Raw genomic sequence first — 19668 nt, forward strand, 5'->3', positions numbered from 1 at the left:
CCATTGGTCGTCGGTTCTTCGAGCTATGTAACCAGCCCATTGCCAATTCAGCTTGCTTATCAATTTTTGCATCAAAGAATAAAAAAAATCCATCAATAAATCCTAACAAACGTTTGCGTTTATAATGTTAGTGGGAGATTTAGCTTTACTTCATAGCGTTGCAATAAAATATATTTTTCGCATTTCCAATAAAATAGTTCTTACGGTTTGGGCATTTTTTCCTTGGCCTACTGTTCGGATGATTTATGGTACGAGGAAACAACTGAATTAACATGAGGATCACATAATGGAATGCATGATAGATGGCTTCGGGTTGAACAATTACATTATTGTTGTAGGCATTGTGGTTTGGAAATACAGTAGCAAGGTTCACAAACACGATCAAAAATCAAAATTATTCCAAATTTCAAATTGATAGCATTAGTAGATACGTGTATAGCTGTTAAAAAATATCGCTGTAATCTATGTTATAAACAGACGAATGGACGGAAGGAATGGGCGATCGCACCCAAAAGTCGACGCAGACGAGAGATATTTTGTCCGCTGAGAATCTCTTTGTTTGCTTCATTTGGACAAGCTTTTAAGTCTGACGACAGATAATTCGGATTTTAAGCAAACATTATAATAAACCACGTAAATTTCATGTTAGAACGTGCACATTTTTTATTTTCCATTAGGTGGGCCGCCAACTTTTTTGCATATGTATCATAAAAAAAATATTGTGTAAGTACCCAAGTTACAAACGCCGCCCATACACACAAATACACACACAACATAAAATCTCCCTCCATTCATAAAAATACACACAAGTCAATCCGGTTACCGGTTACTCTTACAATTAAAATAAAATCCTTCATTTGTGCAGGCCATAATTATTTTTTTTAAACATCTTTATAGTACGGAACCTTAAAAATAAATAATACCTCTAAGCCGACCCGATTTAAAGGTTTAAATGTTGATAAAACTAAAATAAAGGGGGAGTGGCCGAAGCAAATATTATGTTAAGTGATTGAAAATGTTCACGTTGTAATGAAGATTGACGCCAAGGGCAACGACCAGTATTTGCGTACCCAATTAGCAACGTTTCGTTTATGCTTTAGCTGGCTGATATGCACGAATTTAATGCGGATGGAATTAATTTTTGTTACTATATAATTACTAGCTTTAGATAGCTAGCTTTTGCCCGCTACTTAAATATAAATAAATAAAAAATATGCTACTAATTTTTAAATTATGTAAAAGTAAATAAAGATTATAATATGATGTACTCACAGATAGCTGACGTTTCACAGCCGGTGGCGTGGACGCCGGCTTCACTGGGTATCGACTGTAGCTGCCGTTGGAACTGTTCGGCTGTGATGACGACCTGCCCATGGACCTCGGCAAGGTCTGAGACTTCATCAGAGGTCCACCCACACCACTGGGCACTCTCCGTCCAGCTGTGGTCAGTTTGCGGCCAGCTACTGTGTATAACGTGAAATATTAAGATCCAACTGCTCTCTCGTTATCGCAGCGAATTCTAAATTTCATTTAAGAAATGAGATATTTTATTGCCATTAAAATTATTCTACTCATATATATATATTAACCAAGGTATTACCAATAGGTATTAAAACTGCACTGTAACACACAAGGCGAAAACATATTTTTGTATTTTATCTTTTGTGTTTTATTCTTTTAATTAGGTAACTTATTTGAGTGTATGGATTTAGGTGTAAATTTACATGTGTCATAAATAACTCAAATAGTGTTTACTTATATATCTATCTAAATTATCATTATGCCAAATTTCATCAGATTATGTGCAGCAGTTTTTGCATCAATGTCTGCAGAGACAGACTGGCTACAGTTTTCGGTAAATTCCTAGATTTGATGATATGATTTCACCTTCAATCCTCACCTATCACTTTTCACACACGCTCCGCCAGCGCATATCATTAGCGTAGATGCAGTTAGTATTCAGTTTTAAGTCTCATATATTTTGTTTTTCAAATATTATTTGTTTATTACAGAAGATGGAACTTCTTTAAAGACATGAATATATATATATATATATATATATATATATATATATATATCTACTATATTAGAGTAGCTCTATATTAGACAATCAAGGCGATTTTACATTAGTCACATGCATGATAAAAATTATTTAAACGAGACTAACTTCAGAAGCAAATATGTGAATTCCTAACCTCGCCAACATGAAACCTTCACATTAATATCACGTTTACACGATGAAATTAGCTACATGAAAACTAACTCACAAAAAGCACGTTTTTAAATAGCTATTCATAAGCACTTTAAAACACTTATTTTTGAAATAAATAAAAAAACTTCACGAAATTGGAAGATTAGATGAAACGTGATAATATATCGATGATAAAACTCATATAGCTTCATTTAAGACGAAAATGGTTAGCTGAAATTGAAAGTAAAAAATACCTCATTAGCTAATATAACCTATATCTTTGTTTTTTTTTTTTTGTTTTAAAATTATATAAAATGTTTTCTTATAAACGTAAACTTTCTATAAATCTTCAAACCGTTAAGAAATAACTGAAGAAATTCTGACATAAAATCTAATATAAAAATGGTAATTAAAGTAGGTAAGTACCTTATAGTATTTTAACGGCTTACTAATCAATATGAAATTTTGTATATACGTACTATATAGAATGGGGAAGCACATAAGGTACCTTTTATACCAGTTATGTCACGGATAAAAACTAGATGGTTACGAGTATAATGGTAAAACCTTATAAATATTGATTTTATTGTAACTTCAAACTGTTAAGTTAGAAAGGGGCGGTGGTTGTTTGTAATGTGGACTACCAGTCCCATTGCTAGCAATATGTCAAGTTGACCTCCACGGGGTCCCCCCTGGAAACCATCGTGCTGAATTCCAAGTGTATTCTTCACGATACTGACTTGCCTTCTCATTCTCACCTTTCACTGGTGCTCCGCCGGCGTATACCGCTAGCACAAGTGGGGTAACCATTCCATTAACTTCTATTAAAATAAATTATTAAATTTAGAGTCTGAGATAAAGAAAAGCATTTCAGAATCATTCCCACTGATTGATACTAATTAATTATAGTAGCAATCGATCTACCATAACATTAGGGGATCCATATAAATGGAATCACATATATGAAATAGTAATATAGGTAAATAGTATTATACATGGACATAGGATTGTATTGGAGATATATGGGCGTGTATGTACGCATGGCTGCGTTTAGGTTCCCACGTATATCGACTATATTTATTGTTTACAAAATTGTACATATATTTTTTTTTATACGACTTAGAATTCAAACAAGCTGACGGCCCACCTGATGGAAAGTGGTAACCGTCGCCTATAGACATGAGCAGTACCATGGACATAACAGAGTATACTGTTTCGCCCATGATACCCCCCATGCGTTGCCATTCCTGAGGACTCAGGTGTTATTCCTCTGTAACCTGTGTACCTTATTATGTATTTTACGCAATACGGTGCAAACGATTGTTTCGCTGTTAGGTTGGGTGTGTGTTAGCTCAAACAGTGTCCTGAAGACAATTGCTGGTAAAATGGACTGTCCCATCCTAAAATATTGGGAGGGACAGGTCATGACCGCTCATTTACTAACATAGGTTAAGTAAATTTATAACTAACAAAATGGGCTTATGTTGTTTGAATGAATAAATATTATTATGTATATATTTTAGAAAATTATGCTCATATTTATAACTAGCTTATACACGCAACTTTGTCCGCGTAACTGGGATATGTTTATTGATCGGGATATGTCCTAGCTTATGGCCTTCTCCGTTCTATATAGTACGTGTATACCAAAATTCATAGTGGTTGGATAAGCCGTTACGGCGCTATAAGGTAACAAACAAACAAACTCACTTTAACATTTATAATATTAGTTAAGGATTAAAACCTGCGACAAACTATTAGAATTTGCGACTTCAAATTGAGAAATGAGCGTAATAGTAATTTGTATTAATTAATTATTTATTTAATAATTTGTATTTTAATTTTGTATTTTAATCGTAATTTTGTATTGCTATGGCACACTCACAAACGAAAATTGTATTTAGCTTTGTGTATTTTTTTTTTCATTTATGTTATCTCGCTTTTTTTGTATATGTATGTTGTAATTTGTGTGCTGTAAGTAGTATAAATAAATTATCTATCTATCTATCTAATAGAAAAACAGTGCAATAGCTAAAATAGGTTTAATCATTAATATTAACTGTCCACTGTTGAACATATGCCTCCTAGACCTTCCCCGTGGGATTTCGCTAGATTCCTAGCAAGTTTGGCTATTAAGCTAAACTTGGGAAACTGGCAACCGCAATTAGTCTTTGGTAAAATTTTAAGAGGGACGCTGCTGCCAATCCCTCAACAATTTATTTCCTTTAGCCATCTCTTACGATATCCACAGGCAAGGAATGGGTGGCCCGTTCTATGCCGAGACCATACGGCAAATAAAATAGGTTTATTAGACTTCTATAATCTTATTAATATAATAAAATTTTAACTAAACAATGTCTGTACATGAAATATAATAAAAAAAAAAAAATATGTAAGGAGGTTTTAATACGAGCAATAAAAGCTAAAACAATATTTTTTAGAAACTTTGTCTGTCAGTCTGTGTGTATGTTTGTTCCGGTATCAATCAAAAACTACGGCACAAAATTGAATATTATTTTCACTATCGTATAACTCGTATATCGTATAACTAAAGGTCCAACTCAGAAAAACCGATGTATGCTTTCCATAAATATGCCATTTAAAAGTGGTCTTTCATTGGTTTCTTACTTCTGAAATGTACGAAATAGTGGACAAAAAGTTGCTGATTAATTAGTTTAGTAATTAATTTAGTATTTTGTTTCAAAAAAAAAAAAAGATTACAATCAATCATGACAAACTTAATATGACATCAACATGTATAAATACAATTTCGATTAAAAAGGGACTAAACAAAATCAATTTACAAACAACAAAGATATGACGTAACACACATACAAAATAAATCAGTCAAATTAAGTCCTCCTTTCTGAAGTAGGCTTACAAATAAATAACACGAATTAAAATTACATAATGGTTAAACAGGGAAGTGACATAGCAACAAATGCAAGGTATAATGAGTAATCTCTTACATAGAGGTTTAAGTATCTATATAATGGTATTTATTGTAACAGAAGCGGTTACTTTCTCTATGAATAAGCATTTATTGAAAATGTATGATTAAAAGTAGAGACACTGCAGTCTGTTATGTAAACCAATCAGTCTATACCTGTAAGCGCCAATGTCCAATAACATTCTATTATCTATTGAGGAAGTAGTGGATACAGCTAGTATGGTAAACTAGTAATCCGGCTCGGTTTCACGCGGGTAGATTTTTTTTTTTAAATAATCTGTAGCCTATGCTGCTAAGGGACAATGTAGCATTCTAATTGTGAAAGATTTTTTTAAATCCAGTCCAGTAGATTTTTACAAATCTTTCTTCTTTATAATATTAGTGTAGATTTAATTATTTTTATTTATTTATTATTAATTTACAATGTAGTTTAGTCATATAGTTATTAGTACGCTTAAAAGCTGGCTGTTTTTTGCATATACCTACCAATAATGATAATAATGCAATGATAATGCAATTAAATGTTAAAAACGAAAATCCATGCAAGCACAAACGCAAACATGGACGGCGGTAAAATAAAATGTCTGCATGCATATTTAGTAATAAATTCAAACTGTGTCGTGTGCAAGCTAAAACCATGTGAGCACAGTGAACCCACAACAAACATCGATTAAAAAAACATAAGTCCAAATGTCTGTGATGTTATTGTAAGTACAATTCGAAGTAATCGGTTATTACACAAGGGGCATGTTTTAGTTTAGTTCGTTTTGCAGTAGGTTACGTCAAACGAAGCTAAAGCAAGTTTTGTGGTGGTTCTACCTTCAGTCGGTGGCTTCGTTTGACCACTGTTACTTTCTGTATGAGCGAGCAACGTCGTCTTCGACTTCTCTAAGGGCCTTCGCACCTTTAGAGGTGACTCCGCGGGTTTTTTGTCGCTGCGCTCTGGCTCACTCTCAACGCCCAACTTACTGAGGGCGACTAGGTTCGCTACATTGAGGATAACATATGTGTTAGGCACATTCTTGTAACAGTATTTTGATATGTATAAAACAAAAAAAAAAGAATAAGCCAGCATGCAACATACAGTACAGCCACCTCGGTCTGGAATTGTAAATAGCTTTTACTAACAGTGGCGTTTAGATATAGCATATATAATTTTAAGGCGGACTTCGTACCGAGGAAATGGAGCCGGTCCTTTGCCATCCCTAGGTTGGTCTTCATCTTGTCGTGGAGCCTCTGTGCTCGCTGCCACGCGTCCCCTCGTCCGCCCCAGCAGTCCACGGCGATGCCCCGTTCCAATTCGTAAATACCTTTTTTATATAACTCTATTGCTAACTCCTTTTGGCCTGTGTTGAAGAAATGAGAACAGAATATTATTAATAATTACTCTATTTACATTTATTTTAAGAAAATATTTTACTTCAGTGCTACATAAGATGTTAGTCTGAATACGTCATTGGGGCATTGACTGCGTTGATGACGCGTCCCAAAAATTCAGCACTGTCGTGATCTAGATTCAACATATGAGGTTGTTGTAAAGAGGTAGGTATAATAACAAAAGCATACATAATTTAATCATGGCTGCATCATGAATAGAGATTGATAATGAGGTAATTAAGCTATTGACAATTCTATTTGATCTGTAGTTTCAGAGATGATCTATCCAACTAAAGTACAATTTATAGCCAGACATAAATACAATATTTAAAAGGGTTTATATATATGTTCTGCAGAATCCTAAAAATAGGTTTCATTAAAATGTTAATACTTTAAAATGAATATGATAACCATTATGTAGATATACTTAAATATAGAGGCAGAGACAATTCATTTGTATTTTTATGTTGGTTAACTCAGAATTCTGTCGTTTATGTAAAACAATTTGGAAATTTGTGAAAATGGAAATATGTACTTTTAGATTATCCCCTTAGAAATTTTATCAGTATTAGTTTAGTAGTTTGGTTTTTAAATCGAAATAACTGGTTTTGCCACAATTTTTCTTTATTTTGGAAAGAGAAAAGTTTTTTAATGGAATAAATTCTATTATTATAAATGATGTACCATTCGCTTATTCTACCAATATAATAAAACAGCAATTAGACGATGTCAGTACCTGGCAGTTGTGTATATATATATACACAACTGTTCTAAATTGGATGCGGCTTACATACATACATACATATCTGTCACGCCTGTCTCCCATTAGGGTAGGCAGAAACAATGGAATGCCAAATGCTTCGATTCAAACAAACCTCTTTCGCTTCTTACACGGATGCGGCTTTTACAGTTATATTCTTAAAAGTCTAACTTAAAACCTAGTATGTACATTTTATCTTAATTTCCTTAATTTTCTTGTTTCTGAAATCCACATAAACAAAGCAGCGGACGAAAAGCTAGCGTATTTAAAAATATCATCATTTGAGCTAAATTGTTATGTACAGTAATTTTATCTTTAGTAACTAAACTTCCAGATGAATGTTATTACTTAGTAGTATTATAAAAGTAAAAGTGAATTAGTTTATTAGTTTATAGTGCCTTAACGGCTTAATCAATCACTATGAAATTCAATATGCATTTACTATTTGGGGTTGAGAAGGATATAAGCTACTATTTATGCACACCAGTAAACACATCTAGGCCATGCAGACGAAGTTGCGGGCAAAAGCTAGTAACTCAATAATATGTCATTTTATACATCAAGGAAATCATACTTTTTTTGATTATTCATTATTTATTTAAATAACTTTATTGACCAATTAAGGTTAAGGTAGCTAGCTAAAGTTGATTTAAGTTGCTAGTAACATTCTCTACCAATCAATCTATTATTATGTGTAAGACAATAAATTAAATAAAACAACCAAACTGTAAGAAAAACAAGAGTATTTCAGTGAGATTACTCATTCAGCTTTGACTATATGTAAGTTTGTACTAACAGAGGGTGGATTGCACTATGAGTCACCTTCATTCTCACTGTGTTATTAACCCCAGTTTCAAATATAGGTACTCTATGATGAAATCCCACCTTATTAAATTGACTAATATTATAAATATGAATATTTGTTGACATATTTGTATGTTTGTTACAGAGATAGACCATATCTTAGACATCCATAATAATTTAAGATTTTGTTTCACAAAAAAACACCAACTTCAAAAGTGGTAAAATGAGCTATTTTGATTTAAAAGCTAAACTACTGAGCCGATTTTAATAAATAAAAAATAAAAATAAAAAAAAACTATGGCACTAATATGAAAGTATATTCAAATCAGTTTATAAATGATGGAATTATGAGGTTACAAATAAAAACAGATACAATGGAATTGAGAACCTCCTCCTTTTTTAAAGTTGGTTGGAAGCATAGAATTATATTAAACACAACTAGTATTAAATATATGAAAGTTAGCAAATATATTTGAGTGATTGTTTATCAATCACATTTGTATAACTGAACAGATTTTAATGAAATTTGATGTACAGATAGACCACATCCAATAAATCTGGTAATGATAATCTATTAGAATTTAGAAATATGTGAGATCTATTTATTTCTTTAACAGAGTGGTTAAAATACAAATTTGACATGAAATACACATACCTACATTCACGGTATGTGAACTTTAAGAGTCATTTTAAATTATTTCTGTTAATAAAAATAATGTTATTTTTCAAGATTATGGATCTTAGTAGTGGAATGTTAATTGTTTGTTTTACTATATTATTAAAAAAATTATAACATAATTAGTGGGACAATTAAGTCTTGAAGAGATCAAAAATAAAATAAATGCTTTAAACACATTGAATTAAATGAACATAATTAAATGATATATACTTTCACTTAATTTTTATTTGTATAAGATTAAAGTGGTATAAAAAATATATGTCTTGTCTACACAATGATAAATGGATACTGACAAAAACAAGTTTTATAGATTGTGAAAGTGAATTGTATGTGCCGCTTAGATAAAAACTTAATTGAACCTGCTTAGGATGCTTACTTTTAAAAGGACTAAATAATACATTTTAAAACCTGTCTGTTTATAAATTTAATTTTGTTACTGTCATATAATAATAATAATTTAATCAAAATAATAAAATTATAATAAGAATATGATTACTGCAAGCTAACTTAAATACATACAAAATAAATAAATATAATAATTAGATACTGATATAATTATAAAATACTTCTTCATACAAAATATATTAACTGGGAATCAAACATAAATAAAGTATTTAAAAAATTATAGTCTTGTTAGATAGTATTGAATTAAAATATAAACAATAATTGATCAGACCATAACCAAGACTATTACTGATGTCCAATACTAGTACAAATAATTGATTGAGTGTTTCAATTTGTTATTAATTTCATTTTACTTGTTTATAATAATTTCAACAAAACTTAATTACTTTTTCATTAAATTCCATTTAAACAGACTTTAATAATGTTTTACATTATTTAAAAAAATAATATAAATTGCAATAATATTATCATCATACCTTCATTTTCTTCATCAATCTTGAGAGCTTTTGAAATGTACTCAAAAGCTTTCCGATGGTGATGCTTCTGTTTCGCCAGGAGTGGATCTCCCGGCCCTACACTGTGTATGTGAGACATCTCTTCCCCGTGGAGCACCTCAGTCGACACCACTCCGTCTTTTACCACAACCTCCAAATTACACTCGCCACTTTTACGAGGCTTGTGCATCAAACGGTGAGACGCCGAATACAAATACTTAAAAATTATGAATAACTGATACAAAATTGATCTGAGTACATTGAATAAAATAATTATTGGGAAAGAAACAACGTAAAGATTTCTTTTATGAACTGAAGGTTGCGCATCATTTCGCAACGCTGACCCCTTCGCTAGGTCTGCATCTGTCTTCTTGCATTTGCGATTCGGGGATCTTGCAGTTTTACGTGATAATCGACCACCATTGGAATCATCACCCGAAACCATCAAGAACACTAACACCAAGTAATTCAACACGAAAATTCCATACACTTTCTGTTATAAACAAAGAAACGCGCGTTGATTCTACACACTAGACTAATAATAATAGCAAAGGAAAATAATTCTGTATGATTGTGAGTCTGATTTGACTGTCATGTCAAATGTCAAGTCGACACGAATTCTCAAAGTGACTTATTAATTTTTTTTCTGTCGAAGCCAGTTTATTAGTGATACCAAACAGCCTTTTATATAATTCGATTTATTATATAAAGACACAAATATAACTTTGAACTAACAAAGAAAAAAATTATTTCAGACATTTTTGTTAATTATTGAATGGTCATTTAAACCTGTTATTAATTAATGACCATTATTGTCTTTACTATATATGAATCCTTGATTTATTCATTTATTTTTTGCTTCATAAGACTCCAAAATAATATTCCAATAGTTTTTTTTTATTGTAAACATACTCTTTGCAAATTATAATTTGAAAATTTATGTCAGTATCTTACACTTTATATTACACTTGATAATTTAATATTAAGCGGTAACAAGCATTGACAGTTATTCTACGTTTAATGATAAAAAATAAAATTCCAATTTTAATGAAACACATTTAAGTAAATGTTTTTTAACAAAATAGAATAAAATAACAATAACACAAATAATATAATCTGGCAGTGATTTCAAAAAAGAATTTTATCTTTAAATATTTTTTAAGTACTTGTTCTTGATATTTATAGCAGGTAGATGTTAGGTGTATATATAATAGACTATATTTTTATATTTACAGTAGTAAATATTGTTATAATAATGAAGAGTATAGTTGTTCAATAATTTAATAATTATTCATCATTATTAATTGATTTATTTGATAAATAATTTGTTTATTCTTCAGTTTTTCAATAATTACTGTATTCGGTTCTTCTTTTTTTTCCATATGTTTTTTATCCATATTACAAAAACATTTGACTTAGCTTTACAACTGGCCGCCTGCCTGACGTCAACCCTCTTTGGGAATATTACTACTGTATTATGCTATATTATTACTGTATTCGATTATTGGGATATAAATTTTAAAATTGGAAATACTGTATTCGAAATTATGAATGTGATTGGAAACCCTAAAGAGTTGACGTTGATGTTGACATTGACACTGACGTATAAATGTATCTTCACTTGCAAGCAACTTGTTCGCTGTAGCGGTGAATACGGTGATGTAAAAAATGTGTATTCAATTTTAAGTGCACGAGTAAAATTTATAGTCATATTTTTTACATAGGAATTGCATCATTCAATTCTATACTTAATAAAATTAAGAGCAAAGTAATTTCTTCCTTTTTGTAACTTTACAATTTTAATATCACGTAAGTATTAATGAGTATTAAATTTATTATGACTTAACCTTTTGGAATAATATAATTTAAAAATTATATACTTTACTAGTGATAGAGTTAGAATTTTTTTATTAATTTATATTATGTTTTCATGTGTTGTGTTTAATCTCATTCTATTTCAGGTATCCATAACAGTATTATATACTTGCTTTTCACAATTTAGATATTATTTAAACATATGCTTAGAAAATTAGGCTACCTAATGTTTATTCGTCAAATATGTCTTATTTTTTAGGCAATGGTAGAACAACAGATGGAGAACTTATCTGTAAATGATGACGATGATGTAGTTGACCCATGGAATGTAACAGGAAAGTCTGAAACGGGCATAGATTATGATAAACTAATTAGTAAGTATAAATAAGCATTAATTATAATTACAGTAAACAATTATTTTATTACCTCTATTATTGCTGGCTGATTGTCTGGAAGAGATATCTTTCATAGCTAAACTACTCTTATTCACTATAGTTATACCACCCAGCCGTTGCAAAAATAATTAGTATATAAGCTATATAATTATGAATAAGGAATATTTAAATGTGATATTTATTTTATAAAGTATTTGTTTTGTCTTTGTAATTTTGAAGCACAATTTATATGAATAAAAATTAAATGTTGCTTGTTGATAAGTAACTTGAAAATGGCTGGCACACATTTTCTAATTTTTAAGTGACTTACTATGACAAGCTGATAGCCTATCTGATGGAAAAAGTCTGCAGACAATGGTTACAATGCCTATAGATATGAATATCACAGAATTCAATATGATGCCTATGTAAATGACCATAATAGTCTATTTAAAAGTTTTAAAATAAAAAATAGGGATGGGTAGGACACTGAATATAAGTATATTTAGTGTCTTACCCATCTCATCATGTCAATATTCAATCCTACAAGTGTAGGATTATTATTATTGCACATTTAAGGTTTAAGTTTCTTATACAACATGCAATAACTATGATAAAAAGACTGATAGACCATCAGAAGTCTGATGAAAAGTGAAAACCGTCATTTGTAGACATGAACAGCTGGTTTATGTGCATTATGTTTCCTATATTCACTATGGAATATATGTTATTTTTTAAACTAACATTTAGTTACAGAATCCTTAATATAAATTATTTGTTTTTTTAGAAAGATTTGGAAGTCAGAAGATAGATGAGAGCCTTATACAGAGGTTTGAAACTGTCACTGGAAAGAGAGGTATAGTTTTTCTTTTCTTGTGAAAACATTTACATATTTATTTTAATGTAATAACTACTAGTTTAACTTACGCGAGTGCAGTCAGGTTCACGCTTGCGTCACAGCCTCTCATGATTGAGGATCACGAATTGGTCCCTAAACTAGATGAGCTTTCTCAATCTAATAAGTTAACCGGTTAGTTATTATATTAAAAATATTGTGTGCTTATGAAACTTTTAACAATAAAATTTACATGATTTATATTTATGTATAATTTTTTTTTATTTTTACAAGAATAACTGATTTTATTAAAAATATAACTAATTAATTTTTGACATATTATTCTGAGAGAAAATGCTGAATATTTATTGATTTTATTTCCATATCAAAAACATGTTTTATATAGCAGGAAAACAATCTTTTGGTGTCAACTATATTAGATAAAATAAGTAACCTATAGTAATATTGAGTAGCATGTGATAATTAATATTTCAGAATGATCCTTTAAAAATGGATCTATTTTAGAATAAGAAATAATTTTTATTTAAAAATTTCTCTTTCTCTAAATAGATATTTTTCCAAGCTCTTCATTGTATAACAAAATAGAAAGACACATGTCCATCATCCATAGGAAGTTGTGGGCATAGATAGTCATATAAGAGTTTCATTATCAATTAGTAACTTCAATATTTTGCCATGTTCCAGCACACCATTTTCTACGGCGCGGCATATTCTTCTCGCATCGTGACTTCCACAATATTCTCTCTCTGTATGAGAAGGGTGAGAAATTCTACCTGTACACAGGTAGAGGGCCATCTTCTGAAAGCATGCACATAGGACATATGATACCTTTTGTATTCACCAAGTAAGTGAATGGTATTTTTAATCTCTAATTGATGTATTGACAATGTGCAGCGATCATTTCCACACCTATGTAAATAAGAATATGACAAATCACTAACTACCCTTTTGTAAATAAAGCATAATCATGCAAGGGAAGAAAAAATTGTAATAAAACCTAGCCCCTTTTTGGGTGTTGTTGTAATCCTTACTAATATTATGGATGTGAAAGTTTGTTTGTTACCACTTAGCGTCTTAATGGACTAACCAATCACTATAAAATTTGGTATATACATATTATAAGGGATGATAGATACTTTGGCTACTTTTTATCCCGGTCAGTGAACGTACCTATCCTGGTCATGTGGATGAAGTTGCGGTTAAAAGCTAGTAGTAATTTATGAGTATATCATTCTCTTAGAGGAAATAAATCACAGCTTTACGAAGTTAATAGGTCGTTAAGGTAACAATAATATTTAAATATTCATATTGCACCATATTTTTACCTTGTACATCTAGGTTCTGTAATGAGCTTTCGTCTTCATTTTTCTTCTTACGATATAATATGGGAAATATTAAAAAATGTGCCTACAAATATTGAAAAGGCTGGCAAAGCACAAGCAATTTCTCTCGTGTTGCAAGTGTTTATGTTATGCAAGTGTGATGGCAGTCGCTTTCTATCAGGTAGACCGTCTGCTCGTTTGCCTCCCTAACAATAAAAAAAAATATGTATATCTTTCTTTTTATAATTAATAATAAGTTAACATTTGGTTCACTATTATTTCAGAATAGTAAAATGGTAAGATATAATTATCATGTATGTAAGGATAGTGGCCTTTGACATTCGGTTCTCTATACCTGCCCTGCAAGGAGATTATCGTGAAAATAGATAGTTGTATTTTATAACCATATCTGTTAACTGTTCAATGCTGTACATAGGCTTCCAATAGTTGCCACACTTTGCAGGCGGGTTGGCAACCAACGTTAGGCTTGGGCGATGTTTTAAGAGGGACTCTGCTGCCAATTCCTCGACCATTAAGTTCCTTTAGTCCCCTCTTACGTACTCACGGGACAGTAATAGGTGGCTCATTCCATGCTAGGGACCATACGGCGAAGATTGATACATATATAAATCCATTCACAGATGGCTGCAAGACGTCTTCAATGTACCCCTGGTCATTCAACTGACGGACGATGAGAAAGTTTTGTGGAGGGATATTAAAGTTGAAGATGCTCGACAGATGGCGTTCAACAATGCTAAGGATATTATAGCTGTCGGTTTCGATCCAAAAAACACATTTATTTTCAATGATCTGGATTTTATTGGGTGAGTAATACTTTCTAATACGAGTATTATAAATGTGAAAGTGAGTTTGTTTGTTACTCTATAGCGCTTGAACGGCTTAACTAATAACTATGAAGTTTAGTGTATACATATGGTATATGCGATGGTAAAGGATATAGGCTACTTTTTGTCCTGGTCAGTAAACATATTACAAAATTTAGTATCAAATAATTAGAATACTACTTAAAATATATTTTATTCATTTATTTCAAACATTTTTTTATTATAAACATAAGCTCATAGATATGTTTATTATATACATATTGATATATAAAAATAATATAATATTGTTCACACATGGTATCGACGATGTGTGATACCCAGTATCAGGTGGCCGTTCCTTTTATTCATGTTAAATGAAATATCTAATTTAACTTATCAAAAACTGGCTTTGAAAAGTTACTTTGCGCTTAGTATGTAAATTTACTAACATAAGAATATTGTTACAAAAAAAAAAAAAAACAAATGTACAAATGCGTTATTATGATAACCTAAAATTAAAATTTCTATGTAACTATGCCAGTTCTAGTCACTAGTATACATTTGAATAGATTGATGAGAGAAATTTGTCCGAATCGAAGCATATGATTTCATGCTGTTTCTTCTTACCCCATCGGGAGATGGGCGTAATTTATGAATCTTGTATCTTTATCATTACCATAGTATCCCATAGTTGTTCACTGCTGAATATAGGTCTCCCCTACTGGGGCATTTTGCTAGTAATTGCCACGCTTGCTACGCGGGTTGGTAACTGCGGTTAAGATTTTGGTGGCTACGCTACTGGCCATCCCGTTCCTTGAGTCACCTCTTACGACATCCACGGGAAAGGAAGACGTGGCCCATTCTATGTCGGGATCGCACGGTAATGGCACAGTATAGGAGGAAAGGGATTGTTAGTAATGAAGACTAAAAATTCCATTGCTAGCAATGTACCTAACCAGGTCTACCTCCACGCGGTTCCCCCTGGAAACTGTCATGATTAATTTTTCATGATGAATTCATCATGATAGGCTAACTGGCCTGTTTTCATTCTCATCTATCACCCTTCACTGGTGCTCCGCCAGCGTATCTCATTAGCGCAGGCGGGGTTATCAATCTATTTTCATCCAACAAAAAAAAAATGACAGTATATTGTATATATTTTAATATTTAATTTATTTTATTTAGAAAATGTCCAGAGTTTTACCAGAACATGATAAGGATACAGAAGTGCGTTACATTCAATCAAGCCAAGGGTATCTTCGGCTTCGGGGACTCTGACGTCATCGGCAAAGTCTCGTTCCCAGCGGTAGAGGCCGCTCCATCTTTTTCTACGTCCTTCCCTTTCATATTTGGAAAAAAAGCCGTAAGTTATTTATTACATAGTATGTATAATTTTGTTTTAAACTTATTTTTGAAATGAATAGATGTTTAATTCCAATATTTACTTTTAAATATAAAAATATCATAAAATCGGAATTGTTTCCAAATATTTTAATTACAACATTAAAATTATTCTTATCTGATATATACAAACATATGTTATGCATATTTGTTTCACTCTTCAATAGAATCGAAAATGGATCGTAAAGAGTAGTATTAAACTAGTTTATGATCATCGTCATCGTGATAGCCGTTAACTGTCCACTGCTAAACATAAGACCCTCCCATAAAGGGGGGGGGGAGGGGTTGCCAGTAGTTGCCGCGCTTGGCAGGCTGGTTGACAACCGCTGTTAGGCTTTGGTGATGTTTTAAGAGGAACGCTGCTGCCAATCCCTCGACCATGGAGTTCCCTTAGTCGCGTTTTATGACATCCACGAGAAGGATAGGGGTGACTGATTTTTAGTTGGGACCACACGGCTGTCAATATAGATCTAGTACTAATAATATATACCATACCAAATTGACCACCACACAATCCATCTGGATTATGGTAAATTCATCACCATGGGCCAATTGACCTGGCTTAATTCTCACTCATCATCCTTCATTGGCAGAGTATGTCTGTGTATACCTATAGTGCAGGTGAGGTTCACAATTTCATTTTTAACCGACTTCAAAAAGGAGGTTCTCAATTCAGTTGTATTTTTTGTTTATTACCTCATAACTCTATTAATTTTAAACCGATTTGAAAAATTCTTTCTTTATCTGAAAGTATATATGTTTTTACAGATTGGTTCCATAGACATTTTATCAAAATCGGTACAGTGGTTTAATTTTTAGATCAAAATAACTAATTTTATTACAATGGAAGTTTTTTTTTGTGGGACACAGTCTTTAATGATTCTCCATTTAATAGTCCTATGACGTATCTATTCCAGGTACCATGTTTAGTGCCGTGCGCGATCGATCAGGACCCCTACTTCCGTATGTCCCGCGACGTGGCCGCGCGCCTCAAGTTCCCCAAGCCGTCGCTGCTCCACTCCACCTTCCTGCCGGCACTACAAGGAGCCCAGCACAAAATGTCAGCCAGTGACCCCAACGCGTCCATATTCCTGAATGATACTGTTAAGCAGATTAAAAATAAGGTATTTGGTATTTTTATATACGAGTTAAAGTCATAAAAAGTATCAAACCTTTAATATATCTATTTTAGCTATTGAAATGTTTTGCCTTTTGCTTCTGCGCTAAACTTTTTTTTTATACAACTTAGAATGGCAAACAAACTGACGGCCCACCTGATGGAAAGTGGTAACCGTCGCCTATAGACATGAGCAGTACCAGCTAAATTCTCAATTAGAAAGAACAATTAGTAACAAAACACTTTAATAGTTAAAATAGGTTTGTAGTTTGAGTTTTTATGAATACAGGAGTTTATCTATATATATTATAGACAAGTTATAATCAGGAATGTTCATGAGAGTAACGTTAAAAGTCTCGAATAAGCTTATTAAAGTAAGTACTTAAAGTATTGTAGTTAATTCTTTTATGATACTAATGAGACATAATATTTTTCAATTGTTTTTAGATTAATAAATATGCATTTTCTGGTGGGCAAGCGACGGTCGAGGAACATAGAGAAAAGGGAGGCAACACTAGCGTAGATATATCGTATAAATATTTGACGTTCTTCTTAGAAGATGACGATAGATTAAATGAGGTAAGAGCCTATAGTCATATATTATATAAACACATACATATACATATATATACATACATATACACACACGCCTACAACCAATGGGGAAGAAAGCTTCTTGACTGACGATTCCGTACGGACAAATGCAGTGTAGGACGACCGCTGAGGTGATTACTTTAAATGCATGACCTTAAAACGAGTTAGTAGATGCAGGTAGTTAAGGATTGTTCTTTATGGCAATCTAAGGGGGGAGGACTATGTTTAGCAGTCAGCAATGGATGGATAATAGCTGAGATGATGATAACGACACATACATACTCTTACATACACAATTTCGTGTATAATATAGTATATGTCATATATGTGTAAGTATATTTGTTATTCATATATATTTATTCGTTTATATATGTAATTTTAGTATGTATGTTTATCAATAATTTCTAGTACCGCATTCGAGTATTCTAACACTTCCCTATGATTTACTGAGAGAGAATGCTTTTAGCATTAAGTCCGCCATGTACACATACTTGTACTAATAAATAAATAAATATACTAATATATACAAACTTTTTAGTAAAAGTTCGTGCACGTAGCGGGCATGCAAGCACACCATCACTGTTAATAATTACTATGTATACATTTGTTTAATGTACAGATTAAGAAGCAGTACGAGTCTGGCGAGTTGCTAACGGGCGAATTGAAAAAGATCGCCATAGAAACAATCACGCCGTTCGTGCAAGCGTACCAGGCGCGCCGGGCCGCCGTCACCGACGATGTGCTGAAGCAGTTCTTCGAGATCAGGCCGATAGAATTTTAATGCGTTAGTTAGACTATTTATTGTATTAAAACAATGACTTTTTAAATGAGAGGAATTTGTTACTATTATATGGTGATTGCGCGGTGAACACAAATGAAACCTATAACTTATATTACCTTTCACATACCACTATCTCACAATATAATCGAGAGTAACTGATAGAGTAATGTAAGACTTTTGTCACAATATTTTTATGGAAGTAATTCATCAACCAACTTCAAAAAGAAATAGGTTCTCAATTGAGTTTTACAATACGGGGCAAACGAGCATGCAGCTCACTTGATGGTAAGTGACTACCGCCGCCCATGATCACCCACAACACCAACGGCATTACAGGTGTGCTGCCGGCCTTTTAAAAAGGAATATGCTCTTTACTTGAAGGTTATGTTGTCGTATCGGTTTGGAAATACTGCTGCTGGATGTTGATTCCAAAGAGTGGTTGTATTTGTTTTATGTTTGTTACCTCATAACTCCGTCTGTTGTAAACCGATTTGGGGAATTCTTTTTTTTTTTTACTTGAAAGAATACACTTAAATATTAGTACTGTAAAATTTTTATCAAAATCGTTTCCGTAGTTTAATTTATAGACCAAAATAACTAGTTTTGTCACTATTGAAATCGGTTTTTTTTGTGGGTAGGAACCCTATTCTCGGGTATACGCCCCCCTCCAGTTTATTTTACTCTCGACTATTCTGTACCTGTGTTATTCACTTCTAAGTATCCTTTAATATAATCTATCCATTCCTTAATTTAATCTTTACAATTTTATAAGTCAAATGAAATCTGTTGGTATATTAAATTCGTGTTCATGTCGCAATCGCCTTATGATACATACCTCTTGTTTATGTCATCGTTTGAAGTACATTATGTATATTTGATACATGAGTGTTGTAATTAATAGTTTTTTTCCTATTTATATATATA

The 19668-nt window shown here is 32.1% G+C and overlaps 2 protein-coding genes across 6 annotated transcripts in view; one reads left to right on the forward strand and one right to left on the reverse strand.

The window, feature by feature from the left end:
* Positions 1 to 10263, reverse strand: part of LOC113511386 (spastin) — a 36640-nt gene extending 26377 nt beyond the window's left edge. For 2 of the 5 annotated variants that reach the window (XM_052900450.1, XM_052900448.1), the window contains exons 1-4: positions 9643 to 10262; positions 6317 to 6487; positions 5961 to 6128; positions 1273 to 1463 (exon numbers count right to left, since the gene is read on the reverse strand). In XM_052900450.1, the coding sequence (XP_052756410.1) occupies positions 1273 to 1463; positions 5961 to 6128; positions 6317 to 6487; positions 9643 to 10105 (993 nt within the window). In that variant the 5' untranslated portion in view covers positions 10106 to 10262. Of the gene's footprint in view, positions 1 to 1272; positions 1464 to 5960; positions 6129 to 6316; positions 6488 to 9642 lie in introns of all 5 variants that reach the window. The other 3 variants (XM_052900449.1, XM_052900452.1, XM_052900451.1) reach the window with 3 other exon arrangements.
* A 1011-nt stretch (positions 10264 to 11274) lies between these two features.
* On the forward strand, positions 11275 to 19269 carry LOC113519875 (tryptophan--tRNA ligase, cytoplasmic). Its single transcript, XM_052900636.1, has 9 exons — positions 11275 to 11469; positions 11735 to 11849; positions 12637 to 12705; positions 13390 to 13549; positions 14669 to 14851; positions 16037 to 16214; positions 17170 to 17376; positions 17817 to 17948; positions 18583 to 19269. The coding sequence occupies exons 2-9, from the start codon at positions 11738 to 11740 to the stop codon at positions 18742 to 18744; spliced, it is 1203 nt and encodes a 400-aa protein (XP_052756596.1). The 5' UTR covers positions 11275 to 11469; positions 11735 to 11737; the 3' UTR covers positions 18745 to 19269.
* The last annotated feature ends 399 nt before the right edge of the window (positions 19270 to 19668 follow it).

Source organism: Galleria mellonella, unplaced genomic scaffold (genome assembly GCF_026898425.1).
Source record: "Galleria mellonella isolate WM207_F2 unplaced genomic scaffold, CSIRO_AGI_GalMel_v1 utg65, whole genome shotgun sequence".
NCBI lineage: Eukaryota > Metazoa > Arthropoda > Insecta > Lepidoptera > Pyralidae > Galleria > Galleria mellonella.

Excerpts from the sequence above, each read along its gene's own strand:
- LOC113519875 (XM_052900636.1), top strand. The coding sequence starts at position 11,738 with ATGGTAGAACAACAGATGGAGAACTTATCTGTAAATGATGACGATGAT. Across the intron at positions 11,850-12,636 it reads AGATTATGATAAACTAATTA|AAAGATTTGGAAGTCAGAAG; the intron begins GTAAGTATAAAT and ends TTGTTTTTTTAG. Across the intron at positions 12,706-13,389 it reads AACTGTCACTGGAAAGAGAG|CACACCATTTTCTACGGCGC; the intron begins GTATAGTTTTTC and ends GCCATGTTCCAG.